The 23,651-nt window shown below is 39.1% G+C and overlaps 1 protein-coding gene across 2 annotated transcripts in view; it reads left to right on the top strand.

Moving 5' to 3' along the window:
• The window catches only part of SPIRE1 (spire type actin nucleation factor 1), a 119,088-nt gene extending 103,630 nt beyond the window's left edge, over window positions 1–15,458 (top strand). For both annotated transcript variants that reach the window (XM_066625665.1, XM_066625664.1), the window contains 5 exons: window positions 10,281–10,418; window positions 11,469–11,539; window positions 13,096–13,123; window positions 13,624–13,760; window positions 15,200–15,458. In XM_066625665.1, coding sequence (XP_066481762.1) covers window positions 10,281–10,418; window positions 11,469–11,539; window positions 13,096–13,123; window positions 13,624–13,760; window positions 15,200–15,458 — 633 coding nt within the window. The remainder of the gene's footprint in view (window positions 1–10,280; window positions 10,419–11,468; window positions 11,540–13,095; window positions 13,124–13,623; window positions 13,761–15,199) is intronic.
• The last annotated feature ends 8,193 nt before the right edge of the window (window positions 15,459–23,651 follow it).

Raw genomic sequence — 23,651 nt, 5'->3', positions numbered from 1 at the left:
CTCCTGTTCCTTGCCAAAAGGGCTTTAAAGTGCTCCTTAGAGCTGAGAGGGAGAGAAGAATTAAAGTTCTGAGAGAGAAAGGGTACATGCCAGCTCTTCAAGTCAATTAGGTGGCATTGATTGACTTTAAAGAGAGACCTTATTTCACCATCACTCAAGAGGTGATCATTTTGATGCCAACTCTTCAAGGTACTGAGGTCAAGTTGTATTAAATAATACACTTCACTAATACAGGGAGCACCCTCCCTTCCATAAGAAGAAATCAATTGGCTTTTGTCACATGATTCAAACTTGAGTATGGCTTGTGATCCTAGCTGAACGGAATTTCAGTCCTCTTAAATTCATTTGTCAGCACAGCATGCAGCGTATGGCAAAAAAAATTAATAGCTTTGGAGAATAGTTATTTTACAGGTGAGAGAACAAGTGCATTCAAAGTATGGATGAGGGAAACAATCAGCACATAGAAAATCTTCAGCAAATGTTTTATACGGTCCAATTTTTTTTCTTCATTGCAGCCTGACAAAGGCACAAATCTTCAAGGGGAAAAATAACTGACTCAGATCCTAAGTTCTTGCTTCTTTGGGCACAAGAGGGAAGGGTGTTTTTTTCTGATTCCTTCTGCAGCTCCCTACATGCCATCCTGCTCCAGAGGATTAGCCAACTCTCAGGCAGGGATTTTTAGGGCATGCACAGGATGCCGAAGGAAAGGAGATTCAGGAAAGCTCAGTTCCACCAACTATCCTCATCCATCAACAGAATAGCACTTGGAATCCAAGCCATTTTCTATCTGTATCTCGTACAATGTGTGTAAATGTATGGCATTGTTCCATCATAATTTTGATACTGTTCAAAAATTGGTGGCCTTTGTGCCTTTTACAAATTTACATCCCCTCCTTGTCTGAAAACATTACTGACTACAGATCCTTGTTCGTCATACATTTAAATTAATGAATTTATGCAATCCTTCATGCTCTTTTTGTGAAAATACAACAGTAAAAGGAACAGAGTATTGTAAAAATGCTTTTTTACATTACCAGCAGCCGCCTTGGTTCTACCTTTAGAACACAGTCTCTGTGTGGGAGTTGTGTTTTTTTTAACTGTGTTATCATTTGATATCAAACTAAGATAAGATTGAGACAAGACTGTATAAACAATTGGACAAGAATGTCATATGTGGTAACTAAATTATAGCTGATTAACTCAACAGTAAAATGTTGCCAGCAAAAGACCCAATTCCTATAATACTTTTGAATTAATAATTCCTATAATACTTCTGAATTAATGATGATCTACTATTTTTATGTACCTTTACAAGGCACGTACCCCCTAATTATGTTGTTGTTTGATTAAGAGAATGAGGCTTCAATCCTAACCTCACTTTCCTGGGAGTAAGTCCCATTGAACACAATAGAACTTATTTCTGAGTAGACCTGGTTAGGATTGTGCCCTGAGTCTCTGCTTCTTGTCTGTAATCAAATTGATGCAGAAAAGTTATACTTGACCATATCCAACTGAAGAAGAAACCTTAAGGAACATAATTAAGGGTACCGTTGATGGGTTCTAAAAATCGTATACACAAATATATTAAAGTTCATGCATATCAATTATTTTCTCTTCAGCTTGTCATTTGTGTTTCTGCGTATAAAGTGACTTGCTCTTGTTTTTTGTATGTATGCATAGATTCATATGTATGTGTATGTATGCAAGTGTGTTATAAGTCTAACACGTGAGTGGCGGCATCTGTATCCTTGGTATGTACATTGAAAAGCACCACATAACTAAGCACTGAAATACATAGTGGTACATTACTTGCAGCCTTATACTCTGCATACATTTTTTGATATGTGAATCATTCTGCATGAAAAGGAACAGAATAATTGAAGTTTTTTTTGTTTTGTTGGATATAAGTAAATATGTCAGTTGTGCAGTAGTGCCCTCTAGAGGAAATAATTATGAAATACATTTCATAATTTGAAGAAAATACATTTCGTATTTGAAAATCTATAAAAGTACGAGTTTAACCAACTTTGAAACTATCATTGAACATTAAGAATGCTGTTAAAAGCTACTTTATTTATATTAAAAATATGATTGAGCACTGTTCTATGACTCGAGCTGTTCAAAATATGAAGAAAATGACTTGCATACACTCAAAATATTATTCATTTAAAATTCAGCAGCATATTTCCTCATCCCGTTTCTCAGAATTGATGGAGTTTTATTGCTTATCATTGACTCCAATAATGGCAGCTTCTTCCTATAATGAAAGCAGCCTCATCATTTAAATGTTTTTCATTTCCAGTGAAAAGAGACAGGCAGGTGCTTGTTACTAAGCAGAAATAGCAGAAAAGTTGTCCCATTTCACTTACTAACTATGGCTTTGTTGTTCCCCCTTAAGGGAATTTATACTGAAGCTAGGATGGTATAAGCCAAAGTCCCTGATAAATATTGTATTCATGTTCAGCATTCCCTTTTCTCCTTCCTGTCTATTGTTTAGGTTTCCAGGATAACAAGTTTCTTTCCAAAGATGACTCTCAAAACACTTTTTTCCACCATACATACATCCTCTCAGCTTAGCTCCCATCCTTTTGAAGCAGCCCTGTTTGGGGTGGTGAGGATTATATATTATCTGTGTGAAAGAGCATTTAACAAGTGGAAACCCTCAAAGGTTTGCCTATACTGCTGGCTTTAAAAAACCCTTTTCTATATGTCTTTCCCTTCCTATCAAGAAGGGGAGAGTTTCCTAAACTGTGGCAAGGATTAGCAGTTTAGGATTATGGTAGATACTGATTGAAATTGATTTTGACATCTGTAGGACTCTACTGTGCATGTGTAGACCTTCTAATCAATTCCGTTGAAAGGAGAAATCATTTGTGAAAGGACAGCAAACTAAAAATGCAACATTGCAAGACTATTAGGGAAAGAATTTTCAAAATCCTAAATCTATGGAACCTAAAGAAACCAACCCTGGACCAGAAAGTCAATTCAGAGGAAATTTAGAATTTACGTTACAGTATATATGAAGCCAGATATGTCCAGTTTTCCCCAAGACCCAATGTTTATAAATTGTTCTTGTGTCAGACAGAAAGGAAATGTTTAATCATAAACAGACCAGTATTCATAAATCAAAGATGGTTAAGAGGCAGCTGTGATGAGGGTTGTTCATGTAAATATATCTGAACTGCTGGACATTTTTCTTGAGAAATTAATTCATGAATTTTTCCAGTGAAATTGGATTGCTGGAGATAAAAATCTTTGGTTTGCAGGTTTGTTGGATTTGGAATATAGGTTTGTTTAACTGGGTCTTTTATCTGTGAATCCTTCAGTAATACTTTTTGTATTTAATTATAAGTTTTCCTATATTCATTTTCAGTAGGTAGTAATATAATGAAATATTAAGAATTAAGGTTTGCTCTCAGATATTTTCTGTCCAGTAAGCCTCTGCACCAGCATAAAAGTACTGGAGGGTTATTTGCAAGATTCCCTCCCATGCCACAGCTGGTATAATGGACTCTGGTACAGTAGGAGCCATCATTATTCCATCATTGGAGGAGATTAAACTAGAAATAGGCCACATGTATACCATCCTAAGGTCCTTTTAAGCTTAGGCATTCAAGACATTACCTTGAATTAGATTTTGCTGAAGTAATTCCCAATAGGGCTTTTCTGACCTAGCATGTAGGACAAAGCTCAGTTATTTCACATACCGGGGCAGCCCAATCCTAACTTGGCTGCAACAGGTCAAATGGCCTGTGCTGTATCCAGCGCAAGTTAGGTGCTGGCTGGAGTGCAGCTCAGGGTAAGGGGATATTTTTCCCCTTACCCTGTGTCGCATACCAGCCAGCCCTGTGGGGTTACTCAGATCTGTGCCAATGAATTCTCTGGCACAAATCTGAGTGACCTGTGTAAGGCCAATTGGGCTAGGAGTGGGGATTAGGATTACCATCACGACCAATCCCCTCCCAGTCCAGATCTGCTTCCGAGTTCAGTAACCCACAGAATGTCCACCCACCACCCTCCTGCCCTGGCCTGCTTCAGCTAGTACGATCTCACTCAATCTGAATATGGTGCGAACTCACTCGATCGGATATGGTGCGGGCAGGCTGGTACATGTCCTTGCCCCAGCCCAGCCTGCTCTAAAGGAGGCACAAACATGATTTAAGGCATATTTGTGACACTTCTGGGGCAAGGGACATGCTCTGGCCCATATATCAGCTAGGATTGCACTCTGAGATACTATAACAATTCCAGGAGCCTGACTGTGATCCTCCATTTTTACTAAAATGAGTAACAGACTGAGGCAAAGAGGCAAAGAAGGAAGGCCCGTATCCAGGGAGACAGACCAGGGACAGACTGCACTGGCTCCCAGTGTGGAAGGGATTGTCACGCCCGAATCAGCCTTTTCAGCCACAGTAGACGCTGTTCCAGAACCACCATTCAGAGCACAATAGCATAGTCTTTCGAGACTGAAGGTTGCCATCACTAAAATGAGCAAATAGTTCCATACAGAAACTGATAAACACCCAGTAAAGATTGAGCTCATTCAGTGTTTAGAAAGAAACACTGAAAAGATTTGTACAAAAAAAACAACAGTTGTGTGCATACTATATGTAACTGATGGTGGGAGTGACTCTCAAGGTACAAATAACCAGACATTCTCCTGAGGAGGGCCCACAGAAATTAATGAGAAAGCATGACAATCTGAGACAATTCCATTCATTTTCTTGGAGACTGTAGAAACCTTACAGGGAGATTACAGTCATTATGTTGGCAACTGTTTTAAATGCATATGTGGAGTTCTAATTATGTTTTATAGTGGGCAGTGTTCCCTGTAAGGGGTCCGCACCTGTGCATGGACCCCTTCTGTAGCTGTGCAGTGCACTGGCGATCCTGACCCCTGTGTGGCCTAGGGCCAGGACTACAGAATGCTGCTCCCCCATGAGGAGAATGCCATCCCCCCCACAGGGCCTTCTGAGGCCTCCCGAAGGCCTTCCTAAAACTTCACATCTGGTCTTTGAATGAAAACCAGAAATGGGGTTTAAAGGTCCCCCAGAGGCCTCAGAAGGCCTTCAGAGGGCTGCGCGCAGCCTGCTTGGCCCTCTGAAGGCCTCTGTTTGGGGGACAAGGAGGGGGGTGCAAAGCATGGTGTCCCGAGGTATTTGCTCCCCTTTGACTCCCCCGGGTACACCAGTGGTGCAGTGCCACAACTGTGTCATGATACTGGTTCCAGACATTCAGAGATGACCACATGACGTCATAGCTGAACTTCCAGTTTGCCAAGCTCCACACTGTGGAGCTCGGCTTGGAGATGTGTGAGTGCTTGACCACACACCTTAGAGGGAACAATGGTGTCAGGTATGACTAACATGACAAGAATAAATCAGCCAGGATCCAAGGGCCTAATGTTCATACAAGGGAATTTTTGACTTTTTTTTTGTTGAACAGCTAGCATATATACATAAATCAAATCAGAAACTTTATTGGCATAGAGCATATATACACTCATCAAAAATGAGTTCAAAAATGGTTTGCTTTGCAGAAAGGAAGACAACAATTTTGGGGGGGACACAAATTGATAACTCTTCTAAATTGTGAAACTTGTTCCCCAGTTCTTACTAGTTCCCCAATATCCTGGCCAATATTAAATATGGCCAATATGTGGCTTTTTTTTTTTTAGTTCACATCATCCTACACATTATTATTGAGGTTGTGTTAAAATCTAAGAGAGCAGTCAAATTCATTGCCATTGCTTGTGTCATTTCTTCAATATTTACATGGGTTCAAATCCAGCAAGGAATGTTCAGTAGTTGTTAGCTTGATCTACCCAGATCAGATCTATTCTGATCTGATCAGAATACTGGGAGATCTTAGATAGTGCTTTGACACTAATATGGAACCCTCATAACAATGGGACTGATTACAAATAGGCGTTTGAATTACTAAATGTTATTTTAATTAAGTTGGATTGTTCTATAATTTGGTTTACATTAAAAAAGTGTTTTAAGTAATGAAATCTATTCTCAACATGTCAAATTTTATTCTCATACGTTGCAGCCTCTTTTGAATGTTGCATTACAGTTTGGTTGTCCTTCTATATTCTCTTAAAATTGAACAAAACTTTGATTTAAATATGTACATTTCTCTCCTTTAGCTTGTGTGTGTTTCACATTTTTGCTGAAATCTAACTTTTGTGACAGTAAGAACAAAAGTGTAATATTTTCCCATTATCTACTGTGGATGTACAATAATAGAGTAATAGATCATCTTCAAGAAAGAAACAAAAAAAATTTTGTGTTCCCTTGTACACAAATAGGATTATTTCTCTGATGTAATTTGTACTGAGTAATGTCTTCATAAAAAAGGCATTAATTGAGTAATTGTTCACAGTCACTAATATATTGCTGCAAAATTAGTGGAAAAATTTAGAGCACAATCCTAACCTGTGCTGGAACAGGCAGACCAACTGACCTGCATTGTATCCAGCGCAGGTTAAGAGGTAGCTGGACATCACCTCAGGGTAAGGGCATATTTTTCCTCTAACCCCGAGTAAAGCTCCAGCCACCCCATGGGACTACTCAGATCTAGGCCAGCAATTTCACTGGTGCACATCCAGACATCCCAAATAAGGTTGCTTGGGCCAGGGATAGGAGTTAGATTTTGGCCTGTGGTGATGTGGCCAATTCCACCCCTTCACAGGCCTGATTTACCTCCCAGCACCCTCTCCCATCCGTGCACTGGGCTGCATGGGCTAGCACAATCTCACCTTATCCAGGCTGGATCTGGCCATTGGCCAGCCAACTCCTGAGTCAGCAAACATACTTTATGACATGTTTGCAACACTCAGAAGCCAGTGCTGGAGGCCTCGTTTGAATTTCTAGGCAAATACGTAGTAGGCAAACTGGAATAAAAATCTTCTTCAAAGACTAATATTAAAGACCGTTCTGCATATTATGGAGCAGAAAAGCTGAGTTTGCCACTAAGTATACACATGACAGGAAGCTTCAGCCTGTCTGGGCTCTGTGACATACAACTCATTCACACATGAAATGTTTAAATGCACATGTTAAGGGCAGAAACTCTAGGTGTATTCCTTGACAATAATAGAAAGAATATGACCCTAAGGCTACTCCTCAGCATATTTACAAGGAAGAAATTCCTGCTGAATTCAGTGAGACTTACTTCCAAAAACAGGCATGCTCAAAAGAACTGCTGTTAATTCTCAGACAAGTTTCTCAACCACTCTGAGCCCCTTGCAAGGCAGACTACCTTTAAATCATAAGGGAAGGTCAAACAGATTTGATAAAGTAATGAAGTCCAGTTCAAATTAAAAATAAGCTGAGAATCCTAAGAGAAGTACTTGAATCCAAAGAGAAGTGCTTGGACTGAGTGGTAGGTAGACATGGACTGGATAGAAATAAACCACAAGTGCAGGAGAGGACTTGGCAGCCTATACCCACCCATAATCCCCTATTGTTCCGAAGGTTAGACCACAGCTCTCCTAAGTTTTTAAAGAAATAGGTCTGTTACCATAAGTCTAGTTAGCTCTAAGAAAGCATTATTGTTCTTTGCAACTTGTTGGCACAGTATCTCTCAAAATTTTGGCTCTCCAGAAAACAAAGCATCTTCATTGAGGACAATCAAGTTAATGATTGAAAAGGTGTATGTAACTTGCCTTGTAGAGTTTTGCTGGTACCTTAAGCAGGATGAAGTTTCTTTGTGTTCCATTACTAGATAGGTAAGACGGCAGTTCTTAAAAACATGGTGGCTCCTAAAAACTCATGTTTACCAGGTCCGCATCATAAATGATTTTTTTCTAACTGAAAGACAGAATGATGTTATAACCCTGCAAAGCGAAGTACCGCAGATACTCGCCTATAAGTCGACTCCACAGATAAGCCGAGGGCAGGTTTTCAGCCAACAATCATGGAATTTTCTATGACCCTCGGATAAGTCGGGGGTTAAACTTAGGGGGGTGTCTGACTATAGTTTTGTCTGATTTTACCCGAGGCCAGATCCTGAACCACTAATTGTTACCTAAGAACTGTAGTCTCTAATTTATTAAAAACATAGTAAAAGATCATAAGATACATTTTTATTCTTTTTAAAATTCTGGTCTTCACCACCTTTTTGTAAACATTATCAGAGTAAGTGCACTGTAAACTACATACCAGTAAAACAGTGGTTCCCAACCTGGTATTCACGGACTCCCAGGGACACTCAACAGGACCTTTAGGGGTAATTGAAAAAGAATGAAATAATGGCAGTAAAAGGCAGGCCGTGCTCCAGAATGCCTTGCAAGGCAGGAATGCCTTGCAAGAACCAGCAAGGCAGGAAGGGAGGTAGCTAGTTGGCTGTGAAAGCCCCACCAATAGCTAGTTTTTGGTCATCAATTCATGTATGCACCTGTGATTGAAAATCAGCACAGTAAAAAAACTGAAACATAATATGAAAAGTGATCAATCACCCAGAATTTCTCAGGACACTTCTGGTGCAAAACAGTGCAAAGGCAGAGTCTTCTGTTCTTCAAACAGATGAAAAGAGAAAATATGCGATTAATACATGAAGTCTGGGCTTTCATATGGAGGAGATGAAGGCTTATATTATTAATTACAAACATTTTGCTAATAGGAAGGGTACAATTTATGGAGATGGGCTGCCAAGGGATATGTAAGTGAAAAAGGTTGGGGACCACTGCAGGAGATCCATAAATCAAAGACACCTTTAAGGTGGACATGAGGAGAACCATGAATCAAAGACACCTTTAAGGTGTCTGGTGTGTTAAGCCAGAAGCTCTGCATACAACATACAACCCATATCACATAACTGAGAGTGTGCAATTCAATTCACAGTAGAGAGATGAGATATTTGCAACCCTTTTTACTCAGAAGTAGACCCACTGCTTTCCATGGGTGTTATTCTTAAGTAATGGTGCGCTGAATTGTATCCTGGGAAGGAGGGTCCCATCCTGGTGTTTCAAAAAACAGACGTGCTTAGAACCAGGCTGCAGCAGAAGGAAGGAGAATAAAAGGTTAACTTTGGCTGGAATGTCCCAGGAAACTAACTATAGCAACTAAGGAGGTGCCTGCCTGAGCTGAGCAATAGCTCAGCTGAGAAATGAAACTTTTCAGAGTTGAAAGGTGTTGCCCTCTGATTGACTCGGAGATAAGGCGAAGTGATAATTGGAGCTTGATTACTTGGCAAAAATTTCATGTACTATACGTGAGTATCTACGGTAACTTGCAACTGATCTGATTTGTAATTTTGATTTGTTAATTGAGTTTCCAAGTTTGCAAGCAGTATTATGCTTGTTCGTGTAAGAGAGCTTTCCTACATTTTCTAGTGAGCATAATAATGTTGGACTTGGACCTAAACTGATGTCCTAGTTCATCCATGGATTGCTGATTGTCCTTGTGTAGGCCACTATCTTGTGACTTCAGCCTTGTGATCTACCTCATGGTTGGGTAGATATGGTTTTAATGCAAACTGCATCCTGCAAACATAACTTGCAAAGCACGAAATGGTGAGGATATATCAAGAAGTTCTGTCTTTCACCTAGATCTATACAATCAAATACAGAGCTGAACTCTAATTGGAAATTGGCATTTTTATTCTGTGGTACCAGCAGTACGGATGGTCTACTTGGCATTGATATAATCTTAAACATGCTGGTGAATGTTACTGATGAGAAATAGTTCAACCAGTAGTATTACTAATTTCTGTGTCAAAAACCTCCATTCTGGTTTCTGCTGTTACTTGCACCATAATGCTGCATAAAATTTAAAATGCTGTTATTAGCATTATGTGGCTATAAAGAAATCTGTATACATGTTGGTAACTTCATTGGGTATTTAGAGATGCATGTCATCAGCATGTGATACCACAGAATAAATGTTTTGTCTAGATTGGGTTATTAACCACTTATCAGACTACTCTAGGCATCACAGAGTATCAAGTACATTTCAGTTAAAATTAACATTTATGTTTTAAATGACACAGTTCTGGATCTCTGTACATCATATCACAAAGTTGTAACATGAAATTGATAACATGGTGATTGGCTTAGCAAATGACAATATATTTTAATAGTCATTTGGCGCCTTTGGTTGGGCATCCAAACTGTTTGCAACTTGAAACGTGATGCCTGTAGATCTGAAAATGGTCTTACAGTTTGGATGGTGAAATCTTTCTTCTCTTAAATTACTAACCAGGTGATGGCTTTCTGGGCAGATAGCTGGGAAATATTATGAGTTGCATACTTAATGGAGACTTTTGGCTTTCAGGAGGAGTTTTGTTATCCAGTGGAATGCCTGGCCCTCACAGTGGAAGAAGTAATGCATATCCGCCAAGTGCTGGTGAAAGCTGAGCTAGAGAAGTACCAGCAGTATAAAGATGTATATACAGCCCTCAAGAAAGGAAAGGTATGCCTTATTCTGCTGATATTCCAAAGAACTGAGAGTGGAGCATGGAAAAGAAATTTAGCATCTCAAATTGAAAATCGTAATGGTACCGTAATAACCCATAATAATAAATCAATTATTGCACTGAACATTGTAATTAACCTTTCACACACCTTGAACAATCTTTTGGATACATAGGCAGGTAATTAAAAGTAGACATTCCGTTCTGAAGACAGATGAATGTGTCATACTACTCTGTTGGGAGTGGCAAAAATGCTTTAGAGTCCTTAACTGTGAGAATAAAATAACTGACTGTCCAATCCTATGGTGCCACAGCACCCAGAGGAACAGCAGCTCCAGAATGGCCGACGCTGTATCCTGTGGGTGCCAAGGCAGCCGCTAGAATCTCCTCGGGGTAAGCGAACCTTTCTTCCCTTACCCCAGGTTACGCCACTTTGCCTCTAATAATTCTCCTCAGAAATGCTCCCGCTACTGAGAGGGTGTAGAACTGAGGAAATCCATGTAGAGCTTCCCAGCCAGGGAGGGAGCATAGGATTCAGCAGCAGACTCTGCTACTGTCCCTCTGGAGCCTGATCCTCCCCTCCTGCCACCCAGTTCTGCCCCTCCACATCCCCACCCACCCCAAAAAGCCTCACTGCCAACCAGAGGCAATACTTACCCCCAGCCGCTCCAGCGCTGGCTCCTCCTGGTGCTGAGGCCCAGTACCGACTGCTGCTATCTCAGCACTGGCAGTAATGTGTACCACCAGCAGTAAAATGCTTCACAACAATTTCACAACACCCAGTGCCTGTGGTACAAGCGTACTGCCTGTGCTGGGCACCATATTTTTGGGCCCTTAGATAGCAGAGAAGTGTGGATGCATTTCCACCAACATGCTATGAAAGAGTGGGAAAATTCCCCTTTTAAGCAAATTTAATTGCAGTGACTAAATCAAAATGGTGGTTAAATCACCATTTTCTAAATATTTAATGATCTTTTTAGATATGTATTAGATTGATTTCCAAGAAGACCTGCTAATGTTATGAACTCTTCTGTTCTCAATTGTTGTAGCTATGTTTTTGTTGCCGAACAAGGAGGTTCTCTTTCTTCACCTGGTCCTACACCTGTCAGTTTTGTAAGAGGTAAGCCATCCGTTGTGTCTAATAACACAGGTATACAAAATTGAGGGTCAGAAAAGTTTTTCCCAAACTTCATGGTGCTTTGATGTGAATTTGGGGTGCCAATTCCAAAAATGGCATCCCTTTTGCCCTATCACATCTAGTTTAGCCTATAGCATAGTATACTCATTAGTGAAGATATAGTATAGCCTATACTATAGATATAGTATAGCCTCATTAGTGAATGGTTCAAGCAGCTTCCTCATGAGGAAGCCATGGTGTAGGCTTCCTCATGAGGAAGCTGCTTGAACCATTCACTAAAGAGGCTATGCCGTGTCTCCAAAACTAGGTGATAGGGCAAAACGGATGCGGTTTTTGGAATCAGCACCCCAAACATACCCAGGAGTTGGTGTAACGTTTAAGGAAGCAAAATGTGTGTTGGCCTGTGTAATCAATACACAGTGAATTGAGAAAATAGAGTGTGGACTGGTCACTTATTATTTTATCATTTTAATTAACTGTACTGCTTATTTTTACTTACAGTTTTTATTATGTAGTTGAAGGAAGAGAAGTTCAATTATTTGTGATACAAGTGTCTTGGGATAGGGCAGGTTTTTGAAATTTGGTAGTGTTGGTAAGCCAGGAAACTTTATAGCTGATAAAGTTAATTACAGATATGATACTGTTCAGGCTAGATGTAACATATAAAGCCCTTTTAGCTTCTGATGGAGTATATAAGGTTGATAGATGGGGGAGGAAGAACACTCTGAGAGGATAGGTTTTGCAGACAACCTGTCTCCAGTTCCAGGGGGCCATAAGTTTCTCAGAATCCCTTTCTTAAGAGCAAGAAATTGATTAGCAATTTCCCCCCCCCCCACCTTCTAATACATGCTCACTAATGAAAATTATTTGCATGATATGTACTATAATAATGAAAAACCATAAACATTATTTTCCTTACTACTGTATTGACCCAAAGATGAATGTTTGTATGGGTTTCTCCAGGCTGCACTTCCTGGAAGCTGTTAAATAAAAGTGAGTGATTGATGTGTAGACTTTGAATGGGGCTCTTGGGCCCAAACCCTATTATTAATTTGTTCCTTCTTTGAGAGCAGGAATGCAGCAAATAGTCACTTATACCATTCCTGATTTTTAATCTCCAGATCTTGCCCAAGATCTGTCAGAAGCACTTGTGGAAGTGGGCCCACCATAGCTTCTGAGATTCCCCCTCCTTCCTCTCCAAAGCACTACCCAACATTAGGTGACCATCTAGAGTAGACTGTGATGTTGCACAAGAAGTTTCATTTGGAATGGGAAGCTGAGCAAGACCCAGTGCATGCATGGATTGTGCACATGCTTCCTTAGATTCCTTTCTTAAGCCTTTTTCTGGCCTCCTGTTTTGTGATATTTGAGCTTAAGGTGAAGTAGCCAGTTAAATTGAAAAATAGTGTGTAGCTTTTAAATGTTTCTTACAAAGCAAATGCAGTACATTATTTTTTAAGAAACACACCCACTACTGTTCCATGAAAGTAGTTTTACTTTCACCTAAATAAGCTATGTATTTTCTTTTTCCTTTACAGGCCTGTGTGCTCACAGTGTTGTAAAAAGGTATGTTAGAAAATGACAAATTCCTCCCCTTCATAAACACTATACTATAATCCATCAGGCACAGCTGCTTCACTAGCTCTAAAATTCCATTTTTTTTACTTTTTAAGAATTTATTTGTTAAAAAACACTTAAATAATACAACGTTCAAGAAAAAAATAAAACCAAACATTTGTTTTAATATATTTCTGCTTTGAATACAGTACGTGTCACATGTAGACATTCATATTAATGCATTCATCTTGTATTCCTATTCCTGTAGATTTTACAAAATGTGTGTATGCAGTGGATTTTTTCATGCAATTTCCTTTGGAAATTGACTGAGGCTGTGTAGCAATAGCACTGTAGCAGATGGTGCTGGGTATTTGAAACTCACAAACTACTTTCCTTGGCCAGCATTGTTGGGTGTACTTTGCAGGAGTTGCTGCACAAGCCCATGTGTTGTCATACATCCTCTGGGTAATGATGTGTCTCATTTTTTTACTCTCTTGCCCTTGTGACAGATGCGCCTGCCATCAAAGCCATATTCCACTCTTCCCATCTTTTCTTTGGGACCTTCTGCTTTGCAGAGAGGAGAGAGTTTCATGAGGCCAGGTAAACCTTCCACCAGCCATCACCGGTCACTGAAAGGCATGCCAAGGTGAGACATGGTTTGATTAGGGCCGGGGCCAGAGCCCAGCCATGATGCAGCTTATGTCCACCAGCTATGTGTCAGTGGGTGAGGAGGCAGCAGGTACAGGGTGCCCTTCATCCCCAATCTGCCACTGCTTCCCTGCAGACCATGACAGATGTGAGCCACAGTGATTTCGTTTGCTAAAAGCAAGCAGAAAGCAAATCATTTGCTTCCTTACTGTGCTCCATCACACAGTTTTCACAAACCAGAATGTGTAGGACTTCCAGTTTTATGGAACGGAACCACCCAAACATTCATACACTCCCTTTTAATAAAATGGAAAGTCCAACACTTCCTGATTTTATAAAAACCAACAGAGCACAGTAAAGAGCTATTCTTTGTGTGTGCCACAGCAGTTGTGAACTTGGGGCAGCTTGGCATCAGGCAATGCCCAGAGATGTGCTTTTGCTGACCAGGACAGATGTTTATCTACCAGCAGCTTCTTTTGTAGCCTATACTCCATATTTGCTACCTTTTTAAAAGAATGAACTATGGTTAAAGGGCTAACTGGATCTGAAAAGCTGCTGGGGCCCTCTAGTGATGGCCCTCCTGCACTACCTAGAAAGTCACTCCACCTGCACGCCCAATATTGGTGCAACCCACTGGACAGGTGTTCCATAAAGTATAAGAAGAGAATATTGGCAGACTCTTTAGTCAGTATGTGGAAGCACTGTTTGCACACATGGGCCTCTTTGGTTTCTGTCCTGTATATTTGAAAATTACATTTAATTGTAATAAAAACATTTTATTCTTATCTATGCAACCATGAGACATGTATCCCAAGTTCTTCCATTTGTGCAAGGGAAAGGGGCAGTTTTTACCTTTTTACTCTTCCCTTTTCAGCCCTGAAAATCTGTTCTTGAGGATCTCTCAATGTTCAGGAACAGAATTTCAGGGAGCATAGAGGGAAGGGGAGATCAGCAAAAATTGACTCTCCCTACTTGCAATAAACAGTGCTACCTCTATAAATGGAAGAACTTAAGAACCAATATTGTCTAGATTTCAATTCTTGTCTATGAAAATGTATGGTACAGCAAATTGATTAGGTTATAAAGTGCCAAGGGATTCTTTTTTGTTTTCTGCAAAAACTAAGGCAACAAACCCAAATATCCTTTCCTGGGACTTCTGTAAGTCCTTTTTCTTATTCCATAAATGGCTAATGCATCTGTTTTATTATGATTCTATTGTATTTTGCATTATTCTGAAGTGAATCACCAAGATACTTTTATAATACATTTTCTCCTTGTTTCTCCTTCTCTCTTCTTCCTCAGTATGTCAGGAACTGGGAAAAGACTTGAGGGATATAGTTTTTGTTTGCTTGTTTTAGAATAGACAGAGTTTGCCTTTTGATTACAATTAGAAAAATAAACTAAGCCAATAAAAACAAAATTGTTTCTTTTTTTTAGGTTGCCCTCAAAGTCCAAGTCTGTAGATAAGTCAGATGAAGAAGCATTATTTCCAAAAGAGCTAATGGAGGACTGGAGCACCATGGAAGTGTGTGTAGACTGCAAAAAGTTCATTTCAGAAATAATTAATTCAAGCCGCCGAAGCCTCTCTCTGGCTAACAAGAGAGCCAGATTAAAAAGGAAAACCCAGTCGTTCTACATGTCATCTCCAGGCACCTCAGAGTACTGCCCTTCTGAGCGGACTATCAATGAGATCTGAGCCTTATGCCTTTCTCTTTGCTTTGTCTTCAGGAGTTCCTGAGAGAACTCACTAAAACCAGATTGTCTTTCTTTTCTTTGTTCTACCTGGCAGCTTATGTTTGCATTAGGATGCTTTTTTGCCATTCCATAAATTACAGGAAGAGTCAGGAATTAGGCAGTGCAAGCAAGTCAGTCAGTAAACTTGTTTGCACTGGAAGAAAATAGCACTTGGAAAGCTTTACTTGCATTTTTTTCTTACATTAATTCCTTCAATAATTTTGCAGAAGAGGATCAAAATATATACTTAAAGAAGAAGCAAATCCAAAACAGGCAATACTGTTAGTATAGTTATAGTCACTGAAACATGTTGGCATGTACTACTAACTAATATCATTTACATTTCATCCTCTGCAGCATGCAGACCCATATTTAGATGGAGGCCATGGCTCTTAATGCCTGATCAAATAGCACAAAAACATAAAATGATTTGTTGATGTGTTCAGAAGGTTGAGTTAAAACTAAAGACATTATCATGTCTGGATTCTAGTGTAAGATAATAAGCTAGAAGCCTGAATGGATAATTATCTTCCCTCAAAAGCTGCTGTTCCAAGCCCCAGTATATTGATTCATGTGGTCTGTCCAAGTAATAGTGATTTCTTCCCTATCTTGAATGTATTCTGAATGTTCATTGTAATAGTAGTTGTAGCTTTTAGTAATGAGCGAAACCATACTCTTAAGGTGAGGATGCAAGATAAGTGCAGCTTTTTAATATTGATAAGTTTTTGTAAGATAAAGAACATTCTCTAGGCAACAATCCTGAGAAAATAAGTAATAATATGTATATTTGTATTATAGTGGATGACATAACTAAGATTCTGGGAGCATATCGGTGTTAAACCCCATTTTTACAGGGGTTTGTAACTTGGCTGTAAAAAAATTTTATACCCTGCAAAAATTTGAGGCAGCAATGTCTCAGATTGAGAGGTGTTTTTTTCTTTTTTTAAAAGGTTTGGGGAAACACTATCTAGCTGTTTTGAAGTTCCAGTAATATTATCAAACATCACATTTTTGCACTCTTTTATATGCAGATTTTTAAATTTAAACAAAAGTGGAACTTAGTGTAGAGTATTATTTGGGTTATTTTTATAACAGCCCAGTTATAAATATTTGCAAAACATATGGTGGACAGGAACAAGTCTTCCATAGGGTTTCTAATGACCAGACCCATATTTAATATCAAAATAGAATGTGTGATAGGAAAGCTTAAGATCTTTGTGTTTACATTTTCATATTGTAGGCTGATTAGTGATCTCTTAGTACACTTCCAGATTGTCCATATGCTTAAATGCCATCTGTAACTGACATTTATTTAATGAAAGTATTGTTGAGAAACTAACCTGTACATATGTTTTTTAAAACCTCAAATTATAGGGATGAAGGGAGACTATTACCACAAAAGACTAATAGCCTGATTCTAAAACTTGCTGGTTTAACATATAAGTGTTTTGGTAAATGCACCAGAGCAAACATTTGGATTCTTACAGTTCAACCTAGGTGTTATGATGAAAACACCATGTGTGTGTTTTGAATAGTTCCGGGGGGGGGGGGGATACAAAATGAGGTGAAAGGTTGGTGAGTGCAGGGGGAGCTTTAAGACTCTGTCCTTGCTGTGTTTCTGATCCCATCCCCCCCCCCACACACACACAATTCACTATTATTGTTGAAGGGTGTGTGAAATAAGCTTCCATTGAACGACAGTTTTTTTTCCATTAAAAATAGTGCAGGAGGGCATCAGAACTACAGGGATCAAATCAGAATTACAGGAATTAGAACTACAGTGGGGACAAAGTTCTAAAGCCCTTGTATCCCCACTATGGTTTTATCTCATTTTGCACCCTCCTGCTGCACTATTTACCAAATAAAACACCACAGAACCATATTGCACATTCCACGTAACATCTAGTTTGGATTTTAGGTTGTAAGCCCCAGTTCAGTTACTCTTAAGCAATTCAGTCAAGCTCGTGGGACTACTCCAGTGTAATTGAATTGAAGGCTGGAAATCATATCTGTATTTGAGACCTAAAATTCTCTTAAAACTTGGAAGCTATAGTCTTTGAAGGGCTGAGAATTTTTACATGGAATTCCATAGGGAAAGCCACAAAAATTTCATCAGTTTTAAAACCAATGTCACTTTTTAGTATGAATAATGCTGTAAAGAGCTTTTCTAAAGTTTTTGAATGCAATCGCATTCTAATGCAGTTCAGTCCTCTTCTCTGACACCTGACTGAAACTGTTGTTGGAAAATGAATGATTTGAGACTTGCAGTTGAAATGAATCGGTCATTTTTCTGTTATTGCCTTTTCTGGCAAAATCACAAGGTAATTTCATTGTACTAAATTTGGTTTCAATAGGCCCTTCCATAGGTCATGGCACAACAAACTCTAAATTGAGTTTGCCATTACATGGAAAATAATGCCAGCACAAATTAAAATTTTGTATTGTAAATTTGACCACATACAGTCACATCAAGAAATAGCATGAAAATTAGACTTGAATCTTCTTTTTGCATAAATCAGTATGGGGCGAGGGGAAGAAAGTAAAGCTTCTTTGCTTCAGATTATAGCTGATGCTAAATCAGACATGACTAAAACAGGCATGACAAATTTTCATTCATTTTGATGGAACTTCAACTAACTAAACTTAGGATACAAGCATTATATGGTTGTGTCCATTTTATTTCCAAGTTCTGCACATAATTGTGGTGTAAAAGTGAGATGTCACCTTTCAGCCAACAGAAACATTAGCAACTGCTGCTATTATTTCCCTGCAGTGAGATGCAGTAATAGCCAGCAGCTTCCTGTATTTTTTCCTTCATACTTTGCAGTCATTCTGCTTTACTTCCTCAAGGGTTTAAGGAGCCTTTATAACCAGGGTTCAAGGGTTGAACCAGGGTTGAACCTTTATAACCAGGGTTCAAGCCAACATGTAAATAAATAGGTAACTATCAGTTATCTTGAGAAATGTTCAAAGGGCTTTCCAAACCCAAACTGGGGCTCGCTTTTCTCATCATTTATTCCATCATGTTTATATTGTTTGACCTAATTTGTGAGTATTGTACACATTTACCTTTGTGTTCTTACAGACATAAAGAATCTATAAGGAGTGGGAATTTTTCTGACAGAGGGTCCCACCAGGTCTGGGGCTCAGAGGGGTTCTGAGATTGTAGGGAGAACAGTGGTAAACTACACTGAGCACTACAGATACTGTGATTTCACAAGCAGAAGCTTCCTACCTGTCTGTCCACACAGGCAGCACAATGTATTCTTTCATTCTTCTTTATCGTTTCTCCTCACTTACATAATTTTTCAGAATGCTCATACTAGCAACTTCATTGTTCTTGGGCCACTTCCCAGATGCTCTTGCCTTTTTTCCCCCCAGGTTGTCTCTTTGTGGGCAGGGATGGGGAGAGTATTCTGACAGTATATACAGCCTTTTGTCTGGTAAATCATTCAGCCAGCTTTGCAATGTTGCTTTTTCAGTTTAGACTCCAAGCAAGACTCTGCTTACTTGGCCATTGTGTTGAGTGACATATAGTCTTATCACCTTGCCATTAATATTTCAAATGTGTCCTAAGAATTAAGGATGTAGTACCCTTTGTCCATTCTTCAGAAAGCTGCTATGAGTGTGAAGCCTTTTGGTGCCCTTCTTACAGTTTAATCATGTTCGTATCAGTGTCAGAACAATTTGTAAATATATGTAATATACATAATGTTTGAAAAGCTGCCACTGATTGTGGTGGCATCAACCTTCTCATGAAGACATGAAAAACATTATAAAAAAAGAAAAAAGCCCAAATGTTATGTACTCTCTGTTGTTGATGTTATAATCATTATAGATTTAAAATATGACAGTTGACCATTCATAGCCATGTTTAATTACATTTTAAAGAGATTAAAGGCGATAGCACAGTAAACATGCCACCACGAGAATTGTAAATCTTTTATTTTTCTAACTATTAATAAATCTAGGATGTATCCAAAGTGTATTGTAGAAAACCTGCAACCAGTGCAATGCTCTTATTTTTTGTAATGAAAAACATTTGTAGTAAATTTCAGGCCACCTGTAAAAGGTATCAAGAAAACCTTTGCTACAGCTTGTTGTGTAGAAAATATAAACCTTCATGCAATCATGGTGACATTGCTCGATTCTTTTTGTTTCGTTTACATTCTTTATTTAAACATAGATTTTCAGTGGGAAATAAAATGCCTTTCTGTCATAGCCTTTGTCTGTTTTAATAATTTGTTAAACTGTTATAAGAATAGGGTTTTAAAAATATAAGTCTTACAAAGATAATGATTGGTTTGCCAATAACAATAAATGACTACTTTAGTATACGTACTTGGGCTGCATAAAAGGAACAAAACACATCAATGTATTTGGAGAATTGCAATAAAACATCTTTGCTTGGTCCATTTGAAATTTAAACATTGAATAATGTGGTCAGCATGTAGGCAAAGATTACCAATTCAGAGTAAAAATATTGATTTTTACCAAAAATGTTTGCATTCTTCGAACAAAATTTGTTAATGTTACTGACTTCCCAGGTATGCATGAGTTGTGCAGAATTTTTACAATTCTGCAGTAACTACCTTCCTCCTTACATCTATTACACATTTAGTAAAACTACTGTCAAATGTCAGTGTGGATGAATGAAATGGTTGGAATAACTCCCTCTGTAATAGAAGAGAGTTTCAAAAAATCAATGCAAATTAAATACTCTCCTTTCATCTACTTTTTTTGTTTGTTTTTTCCTTCTCTCATCCTATCCATAAAAAATTCTTCTCCTATGGTTATTGATTAGCTGCATGCTCTGCAATTCTAACCAGCATCAGTTTTGACCTCTCAGAATTGGTAATGTCATGCGTAGTCCAACAAATCTGTGCACAAGAATGGCTTCATTTGTCATTGAAATATTATTTGTGAAATTGTGACATCATTCAGGAATTGGGAATAGGACACTGCAGTATCTGCACAAATTTTTTTAGTGTTGGTAGCACAGATATTTTAATTGTACTGTACCCTCAGCTCTTGTTCTTACAAGTTGTTCTTACAGTTGTTCCCAAGCCTCTCTTTGGAACTGCAATATTTTGCTATTGGAAATGTATAGTTGTATTGAGGGAACATACTCTCACAAGGGATCCAGTTGGCACCCTCCCTTTTTGCTTTTGTAATGACTTTTAATTGACCTTAGTTCTCAGTTTATTCTGTATTGTTTTAACTACTGTTTTTATATTATGTGTTTTAAAATTATGTTAGCTATTTTAATGAGATTGAAAGCTAGGATATACAGGACATTGTTCAATGTATAAATAGTATTTCTAAAGGATTTCTTGTTCAAAAACTTATTTTTCAGTACTTTGAAGGTTTCATGACATTAGCATATTAATACAAACATATATTAAACTTATCTTAAATACACATCAATGACTCTCCATTCACACTGCACAACTCAAACAATTTGTTGTTTGTAGATTTCTTAGAAACCTTTTTGTTCATATTTCAACAAAACGATACTGATTGCAAAACCGGAATTTGGCAAAAACTGTATTAAATACATTATATATTGAAATAGCTAGTGGTATAAAACATGTATCCCCAGCCTGGTGGCAGCACAAAAAGAATGTATGTCACAGGAAACTAATTTTTACTTGTTTCTATAACATAAAATGGATAGTATAATTATAGTGTGATAGCCAGAATAATATAAATTCCAGAAATAATGCATGGAATCTCAGACTTGCTCCAAATAAGATAACTTTGAGTGTCTAATGATTGCATAGACACCCTACTAGGGAATTCCATCCCTAGTCAGTCCTGTTTTTCAACTGATTTTGTTTTATAAAACTGAAAAAACATCAATAGACAGAGGAAACCCAAGCAAGGGAACATGGATTCTGGGCTTGTTGGGAAGCCGTGTACACATACAGGGTAAATACTACATGGCCTTTTCCGTTAAGGTACTTTGTAAATCCATGCTTAAGAGGTAAAGTCTCACTACTAAAATACCTTTAGGGCACAATCCTAAGGCGCAAGTCCCTTGAGCTGGCCTTGGAAAGTCACAAATGTGCTGTAAGGCACGTTTGCACTGACTTTGGAGTTGGGGAGGCCAGCGCAAAGATATGCGCCAGCCTCGCTACGCTGACAAGGGCCCCAGGATTGGTAAGTTTGTGCCAGCCTTTCTAGGCTGTTGCGGGGGCATGGGGAGGGCTGGGAGTAGGTGTTTCAAGATGGGGCAGGGCAGACGGGCCCATGGGCAGGCTGGCAGGGAGTGAGGGGCAGGGCAAGGATCCAGCACTTATGCCAGCTGCTAGCCTCATTCCCAGGCAGCTTGGATTTGCACTACCGATTTAGGTGGTGCAGATCTGAGTAGACCCATTGGGGCTGCTGTGGTTCTACCTAGGGTAAGGGGAGTTATTTCCCCTTGCCTCAGGCCAAGCTTCAGTCAGCCTGTTCCAGCACAAGTTAGGATTGCGCTGTCAGTGTCAAATTCCTTGAAAAGTACAATCAGCTGATACCTCAAGAGATAGTAGTAAGGTTGTTGTGCAACCTACTAGCTTATTTGTTTGACCCATCCTGTATGCCACACCTACACAACAATGCTAGCGATAGATTACTCTGAGTTTCTTTCCTGCTAAGGCAGCAATAAACTCTATTTTCTACTCTCATACTTGGCTTTGACTATTACTGTATTTTTAGGTATATATTGGCAGCAGAAGGAAATCACCAATCCTTGAAGTATTTGTGAACTTGGGGCAAAAAAAGGATGGGAAAAAGCAAAAATCACTGTCTTCTATCTGATTTTCAGTACACAATTAATACCTGTTCTGTCTTTTAGCTTACAGATGATGGGGTTAGTGGTTCTACATTGGGGTGCTTCATGTTCAAACCACTCAGCCGTGAACCTTTATGTGTTTTTAGGCATGTTGTTATCTCTCAAGCTAATCTGAAGATTGTTGTCAAGATAAAATACGCATCTTTAGAGGCAGCATCCTGAATCAGTCCATATCAATCATCACATCTCCATTTAGTCACTCTTAATGACTGTGTAATGGAACTTTCACAGGGGTCCTGAGTTTATCAAAGTTTTCTCAGTAAGTGAATTACATTCCCAGGTTTCAGGAACAGCTTAACAGTATATATAAAAATTGAGACACAACTAGTTAATTTTTTAATCTCTTCTTCCGATGTGATGTCACTGTGCATGTCTTTTGTATGGCTTCTGATGCACCAGGTAGCCATCTGTAAATGAAAAGGCCATCAAATTTTTTTTTGCTTTTCATATTCTGTAATAATGAGATGCAGTTTATGCATTAATAAAATATGCTGGCTTTATTGCATTATTTGTGAGATTAATGAGATACATTTTTCATATTACCGTGAGTCAGTTTTGTGTGTTCTTTACTGCAAGGATTACACACTTAAGCTTGCTTGTGTAGGAATAAGCCCTACTGAAACCAGTGGAACTTTTCTCAAATGTTACACCAGGCTACACAGAATGCTGTATGACGTACAACATATCTTACAGCTGAAGGATTAAAATGATCTTCAGCCTTCTTGGTTGCATAATTAACAGTCCAATCCTAAGCTACCCAGCATCCCGGGCTGCTGCAGCACTGAAAATGGCTGCAGTAGAATCCTAAACATACCAAGCAGCCCCCCCGGTGGCCCCCGAAGGGCCCAGCACAGAGCTCAGGAACCAGTGGAGCTGAGCTCCACCAGTCCCACCCTCCTCCTGCCCTGCTCCCTTCCCCTAGCACCCCACCTCCCCCCACCCCTGAACGCCTCCCTCAGCACCTCCACCTACCTCTCCCAGCGGTTCAGGGGACCACTGAGTTGCAGAGCACCAGCTTTCCTAGTACTGGGCTAGCTCTGGCTCTGGGCCAGCACTGAGGGCTTGAAAATATGCTTTACAGCATGTTTGCAACAGTGCGTGCTGGTGATGTTCTCACAAAGTTGGTTTTTTGTATTTTAAAAAAGTAGAAAGAGACCATTCTCCTTCTGTACAAGTTCTAGTCTCAAGCATTACAAATGGAAAGAATTTTCTCTAATCTTCAGCTGTGGGAATAATACACGTCTGTCTTGTCCTGACAGCTCAGTCACAATGAATGTGCAGAGATACTCATAAACCTCTCAACTGAGATTATGGGTTGCT

Source organism: Tiliqua scincoides, chromosome 4 (assembly GCF_035046505.1).
Source record: "Tiliqua scincoides isolate rTilSci1 chromosome 4, rTilSci1.hap2, whole genome shotgun sequence".
NCBI lineage: Eukaryota > Metazoa > Chordata > Lepidosauria > Squamata > Scincidae > Tiliqua > Tiliqua scincoides.
The sequence above is the reverse complement of the archived record's forward strand: the minus strand, read 5'-3'. Positions and strand labels throughout refer to the sequence as shown.